The 18,229-nt window shown below is 36.4% G+C and overlaps 1 protein-coding gene across 3 annotated transcripts in view; it reads left to right on the top strand.

The window, feature by feature from the left end:
* The window catches only part of Acss3 (acyl-CoA synthetase short-chain family member 3), a 190,248-nt gene that overhangs the window by 127,271 nt on the left and 44,748 nt on the right, over positions 1-18,229 (top strand). For all 3 annotated transcript variants that reach the window (XM_030245151.1, NM_001142804.2, NM_198636.4), the window contains exon 9: positions 7,582-7,685. In XM_030245151.1, the coding sequence (XP_030101011.1) occupies positions 7,582-7,685 (104 nt within the window). The remainder of the gene's footprint in view (positions 1-7,581; positions 7,686-18,229) is intronic.

Below are 18,229 nucleotides of genomic sequence, written 5' to 3'. Positions count from 1 at the left end.
GATATTTGCCTACAAATTTCATGATGTTCTTGTTTTTAATAGTAAATAGTATTCCATTCTGTGAACATACCATATTTTTTTTATCTATTCTTAATAGATGTTGAAGAACATCTAGGTTGTTTCAAATTTCTGGCTATTATGAATAAAGCTGTAATGAAAATAGTTTAGCAAGTGTCCTTGTGGTTTGGTGGAGCATCTTTTAGGTATACGTCGCTTAGTTTTTTATCTCAGCAATTCTGACAGGTGTAAAATGGAGTATCAGAGTCTTTTGATTTGCATTTTCCGATGACTAAGGATGTTGAACATTTAAGTGCTCCTCAGTCATTAGAGATTCCTCTGTCAACAATTCCCTGTTTAGCTCTGTACCCCATATTAAATTGGGTTACTGGTGTCTAATTTATTGAGTTCTTTATATTATTTGGATATTGGCACTCTGCCAGATGTAGTTTTGGTGAAGATCTTTTCCCATTCTATAGGACGATGTTTTGTCCTAATGCTGGTTTCCTTTGAAGGTTCACAAGGTCCCATTTATTACTTGTTGATATTAGTGCCTGAGCTGTTGGTGTCCATTCAGGAGTTGTCTCCTGTAGCTATGCATTCAAGGCTATTCTCCACTTTCTCTTCTATCAGATTTAGTGTATCCAGTTTTATGTTGAGGTCTTTGATCCACTTGAACTTGCGTTTTGTGCAGGGTGATAGATATGGATCTATTTGCATCTTCTACAGGCAGACATCCAGTTAGGCCAGCACCCTTTATTGAAGATGCATTCCCTTTTTCCATTTGTATAGTTTTGGCTTCTTTGTAAAAAATGAAGTGTCTGTAGGTGTTTGAGCTTACTTCTGGGTCTGTTGATCAACTGGCCGGCTCTTATGCCAAATCCATGTGGTTTTTATTACTATTGCTCTGTAGTACTGCTTGAAATTATGGATGATGACACCACCATAATTCCTTTTATTGTAAAGAATTGTTTTTGCTATTCTGTGTATTTTTTTCCATATGAAGTTGAGTATTGCCTTTTCAAGTTCTGTAAAGAATGGTATAGGAACTTTGATGAGTATTATATATTGCTCTTTGACTCTTCATATTCCTCTTGGTAAAATGACCACTTATATTATATAAATCCTACTGATACATGAGCATGGAAAATCTTTCCATCTTCAATCATGGGGTGGACAGAAGAGAGGAACTGAGTGCCAGAAGGAGGGGGGAAGAAACAGGAAGTATCATATTTGGGGAGGACAAAGGGAGGGACAACTGGGAGAAATAACTGGAATTGGTGAAAGAGGCATCTCTGAGATGAGCTAAAAACCTAGGACAATGGAAACTCCCAGCAAAAAATTGAGGGTGACCCTAACTAAGACTCCTAGCAATAGAGGATATATAACTTGAAACAACCACGTACTATAACTAGGTAACACTTAACAATGGAGGGCTGGAAACACAAGCCTAGCCACCCAAACTTAGACCCACAATATGCCCTACATATAAGTTGAGCAGAGTTAAAGTTGGAGCAGAAATTGAGGGAATGGTCAACCAATGACTCACCCCACTTGTGGCCCATGCCATGAAACAGAGCCCAACCCTGATACTATTAATGATACTCTGCTATACTTGCAGAGAGAAGCCTAATAAAACTGACATCTGAGAGGCTTTACAAACCAGATAATGGAAACAGATGCAGAGACCCAAACATTAGGTGGCGCACAGGGAATCATATGACTGTGGGGGGAGAAGAAATTAAGGAGCCAGAGAGGTCAAGGGTACCACCAGAATCAACTAACTGGGCACATGGGACTCAGAGATTGAACCATCCAGCAGAGATCATGTATAGAATGCCCTATACATGTATGTAACAGATATGAAGCTTGGTTATCATGTAGGATCACTAACAGGAGGAACAGGGGCTGTCTCTGATTGTTGCCTGTCTTTGTATTACCCTTATCTGTGATGCCTTGTCTAGCTTCAATAGGAGAAGATGTACTTAGTCCTATTATAACTTGATAGGCCAAGGGGTTGATATCCTTGGAAGGTTCCCCATTTTAAGGAGAAAGGGACAGAGAGGTAGGGAGAGCATAGGTGTGAGGATCAGCTGCAATTGGGATGTAAAATATTCATTATATTCACTATATTCATAAATTTTCAAAAGTTTCAGCAAACAGTGAAGCAGTAACTGGCTTACTCTTTGTAGCTTGCCTCCATTTTCTCTTTCCATGTCTGAAGTCTCAAACGTTTATTGCTCTTTACTGATGGATCCAAAGGATACTGCTTTTGTGTTTTGTTTTGTTTTGTTTTGTTTTGTTTTGTTTTGTTTTTCAAGCTTATTTTCTGGTTGTATTTTAGAGAAATGTTTACACGGATTGCTAGTTGTTCGTTGGCAGAATTTGCAAAAACATGTATGATATCAGCAGAGGAAACTTTACTTTCTAAAGGTGAATCCAAATGTTAAGCAGAGGGAAGGGAAATCAGATATTAACATGAGAATACATCGGATAAAAAAAATGGTGATCTGACATAGAGAGTGGAAATTGAGATGGTCTATTTAATATCTGTTGTCATAAATGAAGCATAGTTTTGCTTGTTTGGTATTTAGTAGACCTTGAAAGAAAGATTCACTTTTTCTTTTGCACTTACTAGTTATTTACTCTCTATTGCGAACAAAATTTATTTGGCAATTTACCTTCTTTCTTTGTTATGGTTCAAGGATCAGGCTCAGGACCTCATTTACACTACGCACACTCTGTACCATGAAGGCAACTCATGTGTAAGATAACTTTAAATTATAGGTTTTCCTGAGATAAGATCTTTCGATACATCCCTAGTTGGCCAGGAATTTAATCTGTAGCCTTGACTGACCTACTTTGAATCTCTCCACAACTCCCGGTGCTTGCATTATAGGCAGGTGCCACAATTCTCAAAAAATTACAGATGTATAGTAAGATATTCTTTTAAATGTCTCATGGTTAGAAAATGCTATGAAATCATCTAACAGTTTCTTTAACTAAAAGAAATTGGGAGCTAAATAAATGATATTTGATTGAATGTAATATTTAATATTATTTCACTAATTTTATTCTGAAACTTTTTTGGTGTTTTCAATTTTTGGTTTGATTTTCAAAAAGATGTATTTATTTTACATATATGAATGGTTTTCCCACATATATGTATATGTACTATCCACTTCTGGTGCCCATGGAGGCCAGCAGAAGGCATCCAATTTCCTACAACTGTAGTCTCAGAAGGTTTTGAACCGCTAGATGAGTTCTAGGAATTGAACAGGTCTTTGTAAGACTGGACAATCATTCCAGTCCCACATTTTTTATTTTATAAAAGCAGCAGGAGACAAATAATACAGAAAATAGATTTTATAGCTCTGGGAAATCTTAATTCATAGGTTCTGACTACTTTTAAATTCCTAAATCGTTAGTGATCTCACAATTTTGCTTATGGCAAATGGTAAAACCATTTTAATAAACATAAGGAAGGCTGGGGGATCTGGAGATGTGGCTCAGCAGTAAAGAGAAGCATCTTTCACCTGTAAATCCTAGCTCATAAGTGTTTGGAACTCCAGCCTAGGACATCCATCACCATTTTGCCATCTAGTATCCTATCCTACTTTGCTTGGTTTTTGTTGTTGTTGTTTTGTTTTGTTTTTAATTAGATATATTCTTTATTTACATTTCAAATGTTATCCCGAAAGTTCCTTGTACCCTCCCCCAGCCCTGCTCCCCTACCCACCCACTCCTAATTCTTGGACCTGGCATTCCTCTGTACTGGGGCATATAAAGTTTGCAAGACCAAGGGGCCTCTCTTCCCAATGATGGCCGACTAGGCCATCTTCTGCTATGTATGCAGCTAGAGACATGAGCTCTGAGGGTACTGGTTAGTTCATATTGTTGTTCCACCTATAGGGTTGCAGACCCCTTCAGCTCCTTGGGTACTTTCTTTAACTCCTCCATTGGGGGACTCTGTGTTCCATCCAATAGATGACTGTGAGCATTCACTTCTGCATTTGCCAGGCACTGGCATACACTCACACAAGACAGCTATATCAGGGTCCTTTCAGCGAAATCTTGCTGGCATATGCAATAGTGTCTTGGCTTGGTGGCTGATTATGGGATGAATCCGCGGGTGGGGTAGTCTCTGGATGGTCCATCCTTTTGTCTTGGCTCCAAACTTTCTCTGTAACTCCTTCCATAGAATAGGTATTTTGTTCCCTATTCTAAGGAGGAATGAAGTATTCACATGTTGGTCTTCCTTCTTCTTGATTTTCTTGTGTTTGCAAGTTGCGTCTTGGGTGTTCTACTTTGCTTGTTAATGCTCACATGCAGATTGTTACTACATCAGCTATAATCTAAAGACAATATAATAAAATTATACTATGAAACACTACAGTGCTTAAAATATATAGTGTTATAATTAGCACGCCTTGGATAATTAGCCATAAGATAACCCAGGGCCAATGTATTTCTCATTATTACTGTTAATTAACATAGTTTACCTTTGCTACTTAAAAATATACAGTGCTATAATTAGCACTCCTTGGGTAATTAACCATAAGATAACAACCCAGGAGCCAATATGTGTTTCATTATTACTATTAGTTAACATAGTTTACCTTCTGTCAGTAGAGACAAGCGTTAAAGTAGATTAAATTATATCAGTAATATATCCTCACTCCCAATATTCAGGAAGAAAATGCAGAGGGATCATGAATTTAAAACCAATCCTGGTTCTATGGTGGTTTCTAGGCCATCTTGGGTTACACAGTAAAACCATATCCAAAACCAATGCAAAATAAGAGCAATTATTTTAAGAAGTTCCTCATATAGACATTCAGTTTGACACAGAAGTCAAGAAGACAGCATCTGAACCTCCTTCACTTCTAAGAACTCTCTTGCTTGATAAATGAAAGATGTGTTTTTTTTTTAATTAGGTATTTTCCTCGTTTACATTTTCAATGTTATCCCAAAGGTCCCCCATACCCACCCACCCCCAATCCCCTACCCACCCACTCCCCCTTTTTGGCCCTGGCGTTCCCCTGTACTGGGGCATATAAAGTTTGCAAGTCCAATGGGCCTCTCTTTCCAGTGATGGCTGACTAGGCCATCTTTTGATACATATGCAGCTAGAGTCAAGAGCTCCGGGGTACTGGTTAGTTCATAATGTTGTTCCACCTATACGGTTGCAGATCCCTTTAGCTCCTTGGGTAATTTCTCTAGCTCCTCCATTGGGGGCCGTGTGACCCATCCAATAGCTGACTGTGATCATCCACTTCTGTGTTTGCTAGGCCCCGGCATAGTCTCACAAGAGAGAGCTATATCTGGGTCCTTTCAGCAAAATCTTGCTAGTGTATGCAATGGTGTCAGCATTTGGAAGCTGATTATGGGATGGATCCCTGCATATGGCAATCACTAGATGGTCCATCCTTTCGTCACAGCTCCAAATTTTGTCTCTGTAACTCCTTCCATGGGTGTTTTGTTCCCATTTCTAAGAAAGGGTAAAGTGTCCACACTTTGGTCTTTGTTCTTCTTGAATTAATAAGCATGAAAGCACTTCCTTTTGGCTGAATTTCAGGTGAAATGAACCTGCAGATACAATTGGCACTTCTTCACGTGGAGACATCATTTATCGGATATGCATTTGTACTTTGTTGATCAACATGCATTTTCCATCACGTGTCTCCAACTAGTAGTTTCTCCTTGAAATTTTACTATTTTTCTTTCTATGAAGGCTAAGCTAGAGCTTTGGGGTCAATATTAGCCATAACTGTAAAGGGAGATCATATCCATGAACATTGTGTTTATTTAATAACCCAATTTTTTATTTCTCCATATCATGTGTTTGAATCACTGATTTTCCCTTTTCCCACATTCATTCTGGGACTTCAGTCAGTTCGTTTGTTTGTTTGTTTGTTTGTTCAATAGTTAGCTCCTTGGATAGTTTTCAATATTTTGATATTAAATCTTCTCTCAATTTTATCATATTTCCTCCAGTGTCTTATCATGTTAAAGTTTCTCTAGCCCCTAAACTCTGTCCTTCATTATAGACAAACCGCTAAGATTTCTACCTTGTTTGACTTACTCTGCCTTCATTTCCACCAACATTTTAATTCTTTTAGGAATTGCATGCTTTTTTCCCTAATGTTTTCTCTTGAACCTTTTTCATGCTTCTCTCACTGTGTAATCACACTATTCTCTTGACCTGCTTTAATTCTCTAGATAGTCTTGCTCCTGGAACTTCCATTCCTTTTCCTCTGTTTCATACCTAACTCTGACATCCTTGAGTGGAACTCATTAAGTTTGTGAAAACTAAGTTGCTGGCCTAAATCCTCTCAAGGCTATATTACACATGAAAGATTCCCTTAAATGACCACTTAAAAATTTTTCTCCTCATATCACTATACCTTCATCAATCCCTGTGTTCTGCAAACCATATATTCTTTTCTTGAATTATAAGACTCATATTCAAACTGACACACATTTTTGCTCACACCAACCTTCATACCTCCCCGTGTTTGTGAATCCAGAAATCCAATAAATCTTCATGGGCTTCAGATTCATAAAGATGAATGTGCATAAGCAGGATTAGGTGTTTTGAAGGTTATATGTGCTGTTAGCAAATAGAAACAGAATGTTGCTGGATCACAGAGACAGGGTTCTTTAAAACTGTAAGATCTATGTGATCAATGTAGAGAGCAGTAAGATACTGTCAGTGGTAGACTGCATTGTTCAAGATGAGCAGGCAGGTTGTCATTTGTTGAATATTTTTCCTTTGACGATAACGAATTAACTGCTCATTCACACATTCTTTCTTCTGACAGACAGGCCATGAGGGCAATGACCATGAAAGAAAAACAGCCTTTCTTTCAATGAATCACTAACAGGGTCAGACTAGGTCTGTTTTTCTATTTTATTCTTTCTACTCTGGGGCACAGTTTGCTCTGTCAGTGATGTTAATTCTCCTTCATCCTTCAGTAATCCGGGTTCTTTGCGAGAAGAGTCTGTTTTGGCCCTAAAGGCTACGCCAATGCTTCTTTATTAGCCAGTTTTCATCTGTACGTTTCTCAAAATAGAGGAAATATGTTCTTGAGAGCATAGTAATCTCTCCCAAAGGAATGCATGAGAAAGACTCATGTGTGTGTTCAAAGTTGCTGCCTTACTGCGTATTTGTGAGTGTATTTCTGGGTACATCCTTCATAAAAATAAAGAAAGGAAATTAGGAGTTAAAATTAGCAAGGCTAATGTTAAGGGTAAAAGGCTTTTCAGGTTTGATCATTAGAGGAATGTGATAAGTACATTGCAAAGTCAACTCAATTGCCCTTTCCAGAGCTGAGCATCTATGTGTAGTTCTGAACTCTGCTTCTGAAGTACTGCAGTGCTGCAAATTGCATGCAATGACATTTGAAAACATGCACAAAATTTCTTTCATTCTCCTGCAACATAATATTCTTCATAAAGGGCCATTTCCCACAGATATAAATGATATGGTTAGATTCTAACAGAACAGCTTTTAATGTTAAAGAAATTATTTAGATTAACTGTCAGGAAACACTTTGACCTCAGTATCTCTCTTATATTCAGGTTCAAGACACTGTTTGTAGCTGGGGAAAGATGTGATGTGGAGACCCTAGAATGGTCCAAAAAAGTCTTCCGAGTTCCCGTTCTAGACCATTGGTGGCAAACAGGTAAGTGTTTTCTAAACCATTAATGGCAGCTATTCAAGTCCTCCAGAGTGCACAGAGCAGCTTTTCTGTGTGGACTGGAGGAGGCTCTTAGTTATGCCAGACAGGATCCATAGTTCTGGCTTTTGTAGAAATAAGCACTTTAACATCATATTGCTAACAGTGTTTGCATTAGTCACATAGACATGAGCATCCTCTTAGCCACAGATATACAGGTCTGATGGCACCTTGATCATCTTGGCTTTGTTTCTTTTACACAGTGAGTTGCTATATCTCAGCTTGCCCTTCCTCCGATCACCAGCATCCTCAGGGCTTTTGAGTTGTGACACATGGGCGGGTTCTGACCATTAAATGTCAGCTGTGCTCTGTGCTCTCTAATTCACTCAGCCCCTTGTTTCCATGGGATTTGTTAAAGCACAGTTCCAATTTTTTGGGAACTCTGTCAAACCTTGGCTCATCAAAGTCTAACTTCTCCTGTGTCATTCTGGCAGTAGATTCATTAAATTTTCTCCAAAATAATAATAATAATAATAATAATAATAATAATAATAATAATAATAATAATAATAAATGGTGTCATTCATTTACAAGTTTGGCTATGATATATTTTCCTCACACTAAGTGGTCTTTGTGAATCAAATTGTATATGAGGTAGATAAAATATAAGCTTTGGAAAAAAATAACTGGAAAAATAAAATCCTTACTTTTCACTTTTTTTTTTCTTTCTGTTTTTGCATGGATGGCTTGAGTGTATGTGCAAGTAACTCAGTGATCTGGAATCCAATTTCCTCTTCATACTTCGCATATTTTTATTTAGCCGTCTAAAAATAGTTGGCTAGTGGCCTTCATATGTTACTCTAAGTCCAGCAATTTAGATCAAACCAAAGATGTAATGTTTCATACTTCAATTTTCCTAATGTCTAGGATAGAATATTCACTTTGAATACAAATACTGAAGTTTCACATTGAAAATTACTAGTGCTCTTAGCTGTAGTTTAAACTTATATATGAACATTTCTAATCACTGCCAGTCTCACTTGACCTTACTGTGTATATAGCTTAGCACATTTGCAGACTGCATTGTGTCAAAATGTTGGTACCCTTCATAGGAAAGCAAAGAAAAACTAAAGCGAAACTTGATAGTTGAGATTTTTTTATTTTATGCATTTTTATTGTCTTCTTGTATGTTGCTTTTCAGAAAAAAATATATTTTGTCTTCATTTTTGTAATATATAGTCTAAAATAACTGACAAGATCATAATACCCGTTCCCTCTATAAATCAAACGAAAGACATGATGGTTCTCTTGTCTGAATATTTAGTTACCAAAGGAAAGCTTCTTTACCTGTGTGCATATTTTTAAGTACTTATGGACTCAAAAGATAGAACACATTACATTAAAATGTCAAGAAAGTAATTATGATGTCAATAAAAAAACAGTGTTAACAGTATCGGTGTATTCTCTATTATACATAAAGGTTGTTTTCCTGGCCATTACTGGAAGATACAATGAACTTTCAAAAAGGTTTTCCTTGCCTGGAAAAAATGTAGATGTGTGTGATTAGTGTTTTCTAAAATATGATAGAAACTCACCAAAGCCTGTAAAAAAATACATATTTCTCAAAGCACTAACTACATACATCTACATTGACTATTACATATAAAATATCTATTAGAAAAAGTAATATCATTTTATTTTTCAATTTTATGGCCTTTTAAAAGAGAGGTATAGGCATAGTTATATTTAATAATGTAAACTTTTAGGGAAAATTACTTAAAGTTGAGCAAATTATCCATTTTTTGAGGAAAGAATTGAGTGCAAGAATGAAGAAAAATATTTAATTTCAGAACTGAGTTGAAATCTAGATGATGCAAGTATCCACTGATAATTGTATGGATACATGTAAGCTCCCATTCTTACTTACCTGGTCAAGGTTACCTGATATAGCTGGGTAGAAATTAAACCAGACTTTGGTGGGTAAGGCCATAGCAAGACTGAAGTCATGACAATTTTATCAAGAGCAATCAAACATTTTCTACCCTTATGAGAAACAGAATATAGTGGTGTTTGCCAGGATCAATATAGTTGGAGTTGCCAGAATATACTGATGTTTGCTAACTATACTGTGGACAAACGATTAATGCCCAAGATCAATGATCCTATTAAATTTCTGTGTTTCCTTAACTTCCGAGGAAACATACAGAGAAACACAAAGCAACCTGAATGTTCACTGCCTGAGAGCGTGATTCTGTTTCTCAGGAACTGGAAGGCACATTGGGCATCAGGAGTCATAGACTGAAACATAAGAAGCATTTGATGCATGCCTCTTAAGGTGGCTAGGCCAGTCCAACTCTATGGTTCTCTGTAGATACATCGTTAGAATCTCAAATTATTTGCATAGGAAATTACTTTTTTCACTTCAAAAATTGTTGCTCTAACGTGTAAAGCAACACGGAATCTCACCATTTGCCAGTATTGATTCTTAAAGTATGAACTAGCATAGATGCTAGGAACCCAAATCTGGCACTCTGAATTTGAAGCAAGAGCCATCTCTCTAGCACCAACAGCTTTCTTTCTTAATGTGGAATTAAAGAAATATTAAACCCACATGAGATAAAGACAAAAAATTAAAATGGGTGATTATTAATTCACCAAGAAAAAAAGGTCTTGATATTTTTAGTAAATATATAAATGTCCTTATGTTTCTCTCAACAAATAGATGTTTGCTTCTCTTCACAGATACATACTAGAAAACACCAGGTAGTATTCCTAAGAAGGTTAAGCTTTGACCAAAGAGTGAATGTCATTGTTGTGAGTCTCAAATATTCTACTGGGCTCCTATTGTTATGTACATTGAAATTAATATTTTTTTAAAAATATAAACCTTGTTGAGTCTCCCATACAAATATTTGAGTGAAAGATTCATGGACTTTATTTGCTTTGTTTTCATTAATATATATGTGTGAGTGAGCAGTTTGAAAATAGTAAGGATTATATCAGTTACTTATGCATCTGTAAATAAAACCCATCATTTCATATGATTTCAGCTGCAGTCAATCTGTTCATTTAACCGTGTTTTTAAAAAATAATTTATTATTTGTGTGTGTTTGTTGACTATATGAAGTGTGTGTGTGCGTGTGTGTGTGTGTGTGTGTGTGTGTGTGTGTGTGTGTGTGTCTTTGTGTGTGTATGCCTGAAATGGCCAGAAGAGGATGTCCAATCCCTTGGAATAAGTGATTATAAGCCAATAGACTTGCATGCTATGACAGAACTCAGGTACTTATGAAGATCCGGGAGCACTCTTAACAAGAGAATCATGTCTCCATCCCTTTTAGAGATAACTATTCTCTTTTGACCCATTAATAGCAATATTCTTTGATGTTTGATTTAATAGCTACAATTTCCAATTGAAATCTAGTCTCTTTGTATCTGAGACTAGATATGCACCCCCACCACCACCCCCAAGATTGTTTCAATTAAGACTTTTTGCTGCTCAGGGCTACTGAAGCATTAAACTCCTGTTTTTTATTGTAATAATCTAAATCTTAATGCTATCATGAAGAAAATCAGTTTTGCTAAGTCTAGAAAGGTTACATCAAATTCACTCATTAGTCTCGATGGAAACTGAATTGCTATTCATTCAAGAATTTTATCTAAGCAATAACTTATCTGTACGATGATTGAAAACAGCTGGATTGTTGACTGAATTTTTCATTTTCATTTTCAGCATAGAAATATGGAAATGGGCAGTATTATCACCATTTAAAAAGGATAATTAACGGAATAGATAGCCATTGTACTAAAATATGGCATTTCATGTACAATGAAGCAGTGGGAAGTTCATTATCCCCACTCGTATAATCCCCAGATAAAATACTGTATTGTTATAGGTAGTTTCTAAGGACAAAAAAGAAGCTTTCCCATAAATCAGACAAGATCATAATTTTCAAAATAAAGGACATTTCATGTAGTAAATGGTGTTCCTTGCAAGAATTTCATTGTCTGACTCAAGATGAGGTAAGGAAGTTCTTAAGAATAAATGGCCTAAAACAACTTCCCTCACATTTCAGACTAACTTCAACCAGAATAGACTCTGTCCAAATGTAAGGTTTACTTTCTTCTCTCTTTTCCTTCTAAATTTCTTTCCTACTTGTTATAAAAGATGATTCACCTATAGGGTTGCAGACCCCTTTAGTTCCTTGGATACTTTCTTTAGCTCCTCCATTGGGGACCCTGTGATCCATCCAATAGCTGACTGTGAGCATCCACTTCTGCGTTTGCTAGGCCCTGGTGGAACAACATTATGAACTAACCAGTATCCCCAGAGCTCCTGTCTCTAGCTGCATATGAATCAGAAAATGGCCTAGTCAGCCATCAGTGGAGAGGCCCATTGGCCTTGCAAACTTTATATGCCTCAGTACAGGGGAACACCAGGGCCAAGAAGTGGGAGTGGGGGAGTAGAGGAGTGGGGGGAGGGTATAGGGGACTTTTGGGATAGCATTGGAAATGTAAATGAAGAAAATACCTAATAAATAAATAAATAAATAAATAAATAAATAAATAAATAAATAAAAGATGATATTACTTTAGAACTAATTACAACAGAACATGTCAGGATTATATTTTTTACTCTCTCTCTCTTTTTCTTTCTTTCTTTCTTTCTTTCTTTCTTTCTTTCTGTCTGTCTGTCTGTCTCTTTCAGATTTTTCATTTGTTGTCATGTTAAAAATAATGGACACTAGGCTAGAGAGATGGCTCACTCCCTAAGAGGACTTCATAATTTTGCAGAGGACACAGATTCAATTCATACACTCATGTGGTGGCTCACAAACACCTGTAACTTGGATTACAGGGTATCTGAAGCAAAAAATTAATATAAATAAATAAATAAATATTTTAAAATAATTTATTTATTTACATATTTGTTCTTTTCTCATATAATAGATTCCACTGCTTCCTCTCTTCCTAGACAACCCCCACTGCCTCTCTTTTGCCAATGTCCGCTCTTCCACCCTCGTAATTCTACTTTTTTAAAACTCTACTTTTAATGATGTTTTTCAATGCTTTAACCTTCATTGTAACACACCACTCACAATGGGTAGTGGAAAAGAAAGGATACAGGGGAAGTGAACATGTTTAGAAATGGGATTTTGGAGAATATTCCTGTCCGGCATAGATTAGCAGCAGCAGACAGCTTCATCTACACTAGAACATTTTATGGATATAGCAACAGTACAGTTCAGTAGTGTCAGGATAGCAGCAGGTGGGATGACATAGGAGGAATACCCAGGCAGGAGGGATTCAGATCAGCAGGAATGTCTGTAGCAGTTCTTTGCTGTGCCTCTTTCAATGAAGCGAAGATCAGAGAAGATGTGAGACCAACAGACATTACATGGCTAGCTCGAAAAGCAAGCCAAGCTCAGTCGCTGTTCACTGGCCATCAAGTCCTTTTTACACTCCCTGTAAACATCACCCATGTTCTCCATGAGTCTTGCCTCAGCAAATGTTTTGCCTCAGCTGACATCACTCTGCCAATCAGCCCAAGTCTGTGGAAGCAACAAGAAACAACAACAACCACTAGACGTTTTTTGGTGCATTTCTCTGTATGGAATCTAGAGAAATGAGGCTCAACTACCCTGAAAGGTGGACCAATGTATTGGTGAATTAGTTAAACACGATTGGCTTCCGGTAGGTTGCTCTTCTAGCCACCTGCCAGGGACCTCTAGATTATCAATGGAAAGACAGACACACAAGGTAATTTTGATGTGTCTTGATTAGTTCAGTAGCTGGGCATTTCAATCCTTCTTTTGGCTAAAAACATCCCCCTCTGGTATTCCTGAGTAAATATCTTTCAAAATGTATATTTTATCTTTGCTGCCCTGGCTTTTTCTTGTTAGCCCCTATCTTTGCTGCCCAAAATGCTTCTGAGCAGCCCTCTTAGGGGGCCACTTTCCTTCTTGTAGCTACAGTTTGACCTTTACTCCCTTCCTGGCCTGGTTGGTCCCATTCATTCTCCTGGGAGCCCTATCTTCCTCCTCCCTCGTGCCCCCTCCAGGAACCTAGAAATCCCACCTGTTTCATGTGTTCAGCCATTGGCCATTGGCTCTTTATTGATCAATCAAAAACCAACTGGGAAAAGGGACCATTAGCTTTTGGATATGTAGATTCCTGATTTTAGGGGCCAAATTAAGAAAAAGCATTAGAACAAGTTCCCAACATCTCACCTTTTCTATCCATTTCTTTTAAAAGCTCTTCTCTTATATATAAATTAAGCATAACCATAACAATTACATATATTACAAAATATAATATATAATTAACATCTAGTTTATCATAATTGCCAATTAGATAAAGCACTCTACCATCTATCCTAACTTAGAATAGAATTTATAGAATTTATATTTTTATACTTGAATTATGTTTTGATTTTAGCTTGTTTTACCATTTGAAAACCATCCTTTCAAATCTATATCATCTCTGTCAATGCTAAACAATGTGAATTTCATTATGAGCCTATAACTAGTCTATAACCTCGTTAGAAATCCAAGAACCAATTAAATATGATGTGAATATATAGGAAGAATAACACATAGCTTTCAAACTTAAACAAATCATAGAGAAAGCTGACTGCTTGGACAGTATCCTAATTTCTGATTACATCGGAGCATCTATCTTCAGCCTTCTGTCCTAAAACCATCTGACAGACTTTGAAATGAAGCAGAGACTATGAAGGACTAGTTTGCTCTGTATTGGCAGAGCAAAATTGTCAACAATCCCACATTGTGTGTCCTTTCTTGGATGTTATGTTTCCTCTGTAGATGAATAGGGCAATTTCTTTCCAGTAGCTACATTGTCAAAATTGGAGCAACTCTATATGGAGATTTTGATGTTCAAATTCTTTTTGAAGGGCAATGGGGAAGCCGCCAGTAGCAGACATGTCTCATTGTCAAATGATTCTTAATAATGAACTAACATTAAATGTCATATTCTGTGGATTTCTTATGTTTTTGAAGACTATTTTTCTATGTAAAGTTTATGTTAAACCTTAACTATTTTTAGTCATTTCTATTTGAGTAAATTGAAAAGCACTTTATTACAATTAAATCAGAATCTAATATAACCATGAGTTTACTCTCTGGTTCCTAAATTGTCTTGCTTACTCTTCTTAAATAGTTTGAAATAGCAGCTATCAGAAGGACTGGGTCAAACCTTGTATTCTTAAACGACTTGCATATGCACAATGCCTATCTAAGAGTAACAATATTAATTTTCATTTTGTATCAATAAATAGATTTATATTAATAAAAACCTTAGTTCTATATCAATAGATTTTTTATACCAATATAAGAAATGATAATTTCAATTTGTATCAATTATTTAAAAAAATGGGAATGGGTGGGTAGGGAAGTGTGGGGGAGGGTATGGGGTACTTTTGGGATAGCATTGGAAATGTAATTGAGGAAAATATGTAATAAAAATATTAAAAAAAGATTTCTATCAAGGTAAGATTATGGCTACAGAATGTTTTGTTCAAGAATAAAATTAGTAATCCAGCCCATCTATTTTCTTCCTATTCAGAATTATGACCATTTCTAAATTATCCTTTAAAATGATAACCTATATATAATTTTAAGATCATCATAACCAGATACCCAAACCCAAGGGATGAGGATAATGAGTCTCCATGGCTTTTTCCTGTTGAATAGGGTTAACAAGAAAAATTTTAAAGGGGTGGGGAGGGGCAGGAAAATTAGAAAAATTGGTTAGACTTAAAAAAAAAAAAGCTAGTTTTAGTATCTGCTATCCAGTCTCTGTATGCTTAGAAGGCTCAAGGGTTGACTGAAGTTTTGACTGGATCCATCTGAAAGTTTGGATGAAGCAAGATCATTTGGAAGCAGCGATAATTCCTGAAGCTGTTTTGCAAGTAAGTCTCAGGACAGCATCAGGAAGCAGAGGGCTGGAATAACAGGTCTGTTCAGCATCCCAACAATGAATCTTGTCCCAGTTGTACATTCTGTAGAATTTGAACATCATAACTAAAATATTAGTACTACTGAGATATTCCTATGAATTGTGCAAGGTGCACAGATTAGTTAAAGATGAATTTTGCTCCTTGTTTGGGCAGGTGAAAGGCAGCTGTCATTTTTAAGAATTAATTTGATCAATAACCAATTATAATAAATCTTTATTCATGCCATGTGAAGGATGGCATGATGAATCTTAAGAATTGCATAACCAACAAGATTTATTGTCTAAATTTAGTTGAAATTTGGGCTTGAAACATTTATATATCTAAACCAGTTATTAGGCTTTCCCCAGGTTGTGGAATCAGCAGATCAAGTTACCTGTCCTGTTTGGTCTTCTTTGTTTTTTTTCTTTTCTCTCTGTCTCCAAGATCTTTAGGTGGTCTTCCTCTATCATATGAGATCCACATAATTCTGGAAGGGGTTCAAAGTCTTTTCTCCTTTCCTGTCAACACAAATAAAGAGACTCTCTCCTAAAATAGTATGACCTTGGTCCAGTAACTAGAAACCATTAAAGTTATAGAATTAATTAGATTACTAGTTTGACCTCTCTCTCAGAGGGTTTTTAAGATCATAAATACCACCGAATTTATAATCATTTCCATTTTGATAATTAAAACAGTTCAAAGCAATTAAAACAACTCAGTAGGAGAATAATGGTCCCAAGAACAGTTAAAAAAAGTCAGAAACAGCTCCACTCTAACTCGTAAGAGTCGTAGAAGAAGACCACACCGAATAACCATAATATATATTCCGAGAACCTAGCTCAGACCTATACAGGCTCCTTAATTGCCTGTTAAGTCACTGTAAGCCCCTACAAGCCTTGGTTAAATAACCACTTAAAGGTATTCTGCGTGCTCTTAGGGTGACTTTGATGCCTCTGACTCTTAGAATCCTTTCTCTCCTATTCCAATAAATCTTAAAAAGAAATGCAATTACCAGCCAAAGGTGGTGGAGCACGCCTTTAATCCCAGCACTCGGGAGACAGAGGTAGACGGATTTCTGAGTTCGAGGCCAGCCTGGTTTACAAAGTGAGTTCCAGGACAGCCAGGGCTATACAGAGAAACCCTGTTTCGAAAAACCAAAAAAAAAAAAAAAAAAAAAAAAAAAAGCAAGTACCACAACGTGTAACCTCTAAGTTCTTTAATAACTTTGTTTAGGAGTACCATAGTAAAGGGCTTAGATCAACAATCCCTGAGTCTTTTTAGTTATGTGAATAGTACTAGTACTCTTGCTATTAGCAGTTACAGTGTTTTTATGGAAAGCACTTTAAATGTTTTTATGGCTAGGGACTAATGATGTAACTGAAGTTAGTTAATCACCACCTTCTTAAGCTTTTCTAGGTTACTTCGTTATTACTTTTTTTTTTTTTTAATTTTGGTTTCATCAGTCCAATAGGAGACTAAAATTCTTCCTAGTAGTTGAAAAGTCTTAAGAAATAATTTCAGTGAGAAAATGATAGTCTCATAATAGACATTGGTGGTAATTGAAATTATTGATTTCACTCTATGTGCCTTGACCATGGTTGTTAAGTTCTACTATCTTAATTAAGTAGATCATTTCTTGCCCTATTTGATTGAACTGCTACAATTTTAATTACAGCTCAAATTCTAACATAACTACAGTCTTTATACAGCCTAAATATTTGTCCTTTGAGAAAGAATTTGATTACTCTAAATTTTATTAAACTAGAGGTTAAGATGCTATAGAAAATGTTGGCATGCCAACACAGAAATCAAAGCCATTCTTCTAAATGGTGCCCACATGCTGCTAGCATGTTTTAAAGGACATCAAAAGCAGTTGAAGTGACAGATGCATTTTTTTCTCCTTTGGGTACTGTAGTGGTTTGAATGCAATGAATAATTGGTCCCCAGTTGGTGGAAATGTTTGGAAAGAATTAGGATGTGTGGCCCTGTTGGAGATGTATGACTATGACTTTGAGGGATCAGAAGTCTTGCACCATTTCCAGTGTACACTGTCAGCCTTCCATTCATAATCCTGAGATATTAGCTCTCAGATATTCCTGTCACCATGACTTCACTCTGCTATCACAAACGCTAAACCTCAGAAACCATAAGCCTAACCTCATTCCCCCACAATTCCTTGCTCCGGTGTTTTGCCAAAGCAAGAGAAAAGTATCTAAGACAAGTAGAGTATACTTCCAGACAATAGACTATGGCAGCATGTAATTTAACCACTATAGTTGGTTGGGCTTTCCAAATCACTTCTGTAAACTTAGGAAAATATATAGAAGACTCAATAGACCAGGATTCTTTCCTTTCTCCTTCCTTCTTATAAGAGAATAATTAATTGCAGATTCTTTTAACAACTATACTAAACAGAGATCTCTGTGGGAAATGTTACGAGCACATACTTGTACTGTCTATTTCTCATATAGGCATACATATATAATATATATTATTTCTCATATATGAGAAGTATATGTGAAAGTATGTTGAATACATATTGAAATATATTTATATAGAAATGCTAGGCCCCCAATGGAGGAGCTAGAGAAAATAC

The sequence above is a fragment of the Mus musculus genome, chromosome 10 (assembly GCF_000001635.26).
Source record: "Mus musculus strain C57BL/6J chromosome 10, GRCm38.p6 C57BL/6J".
Classification (NCBI taxonomy): Eukaryota; Metazoa; Chordata; class Mammalia; order Rodentia; family Muridae; genus Mus; species Mus musculus.
The sequence above is the reverse complement of the archived record's forward strand: the minus strand, read 5'-3'. Positions and strand labels throughout refer to the sequence as shown.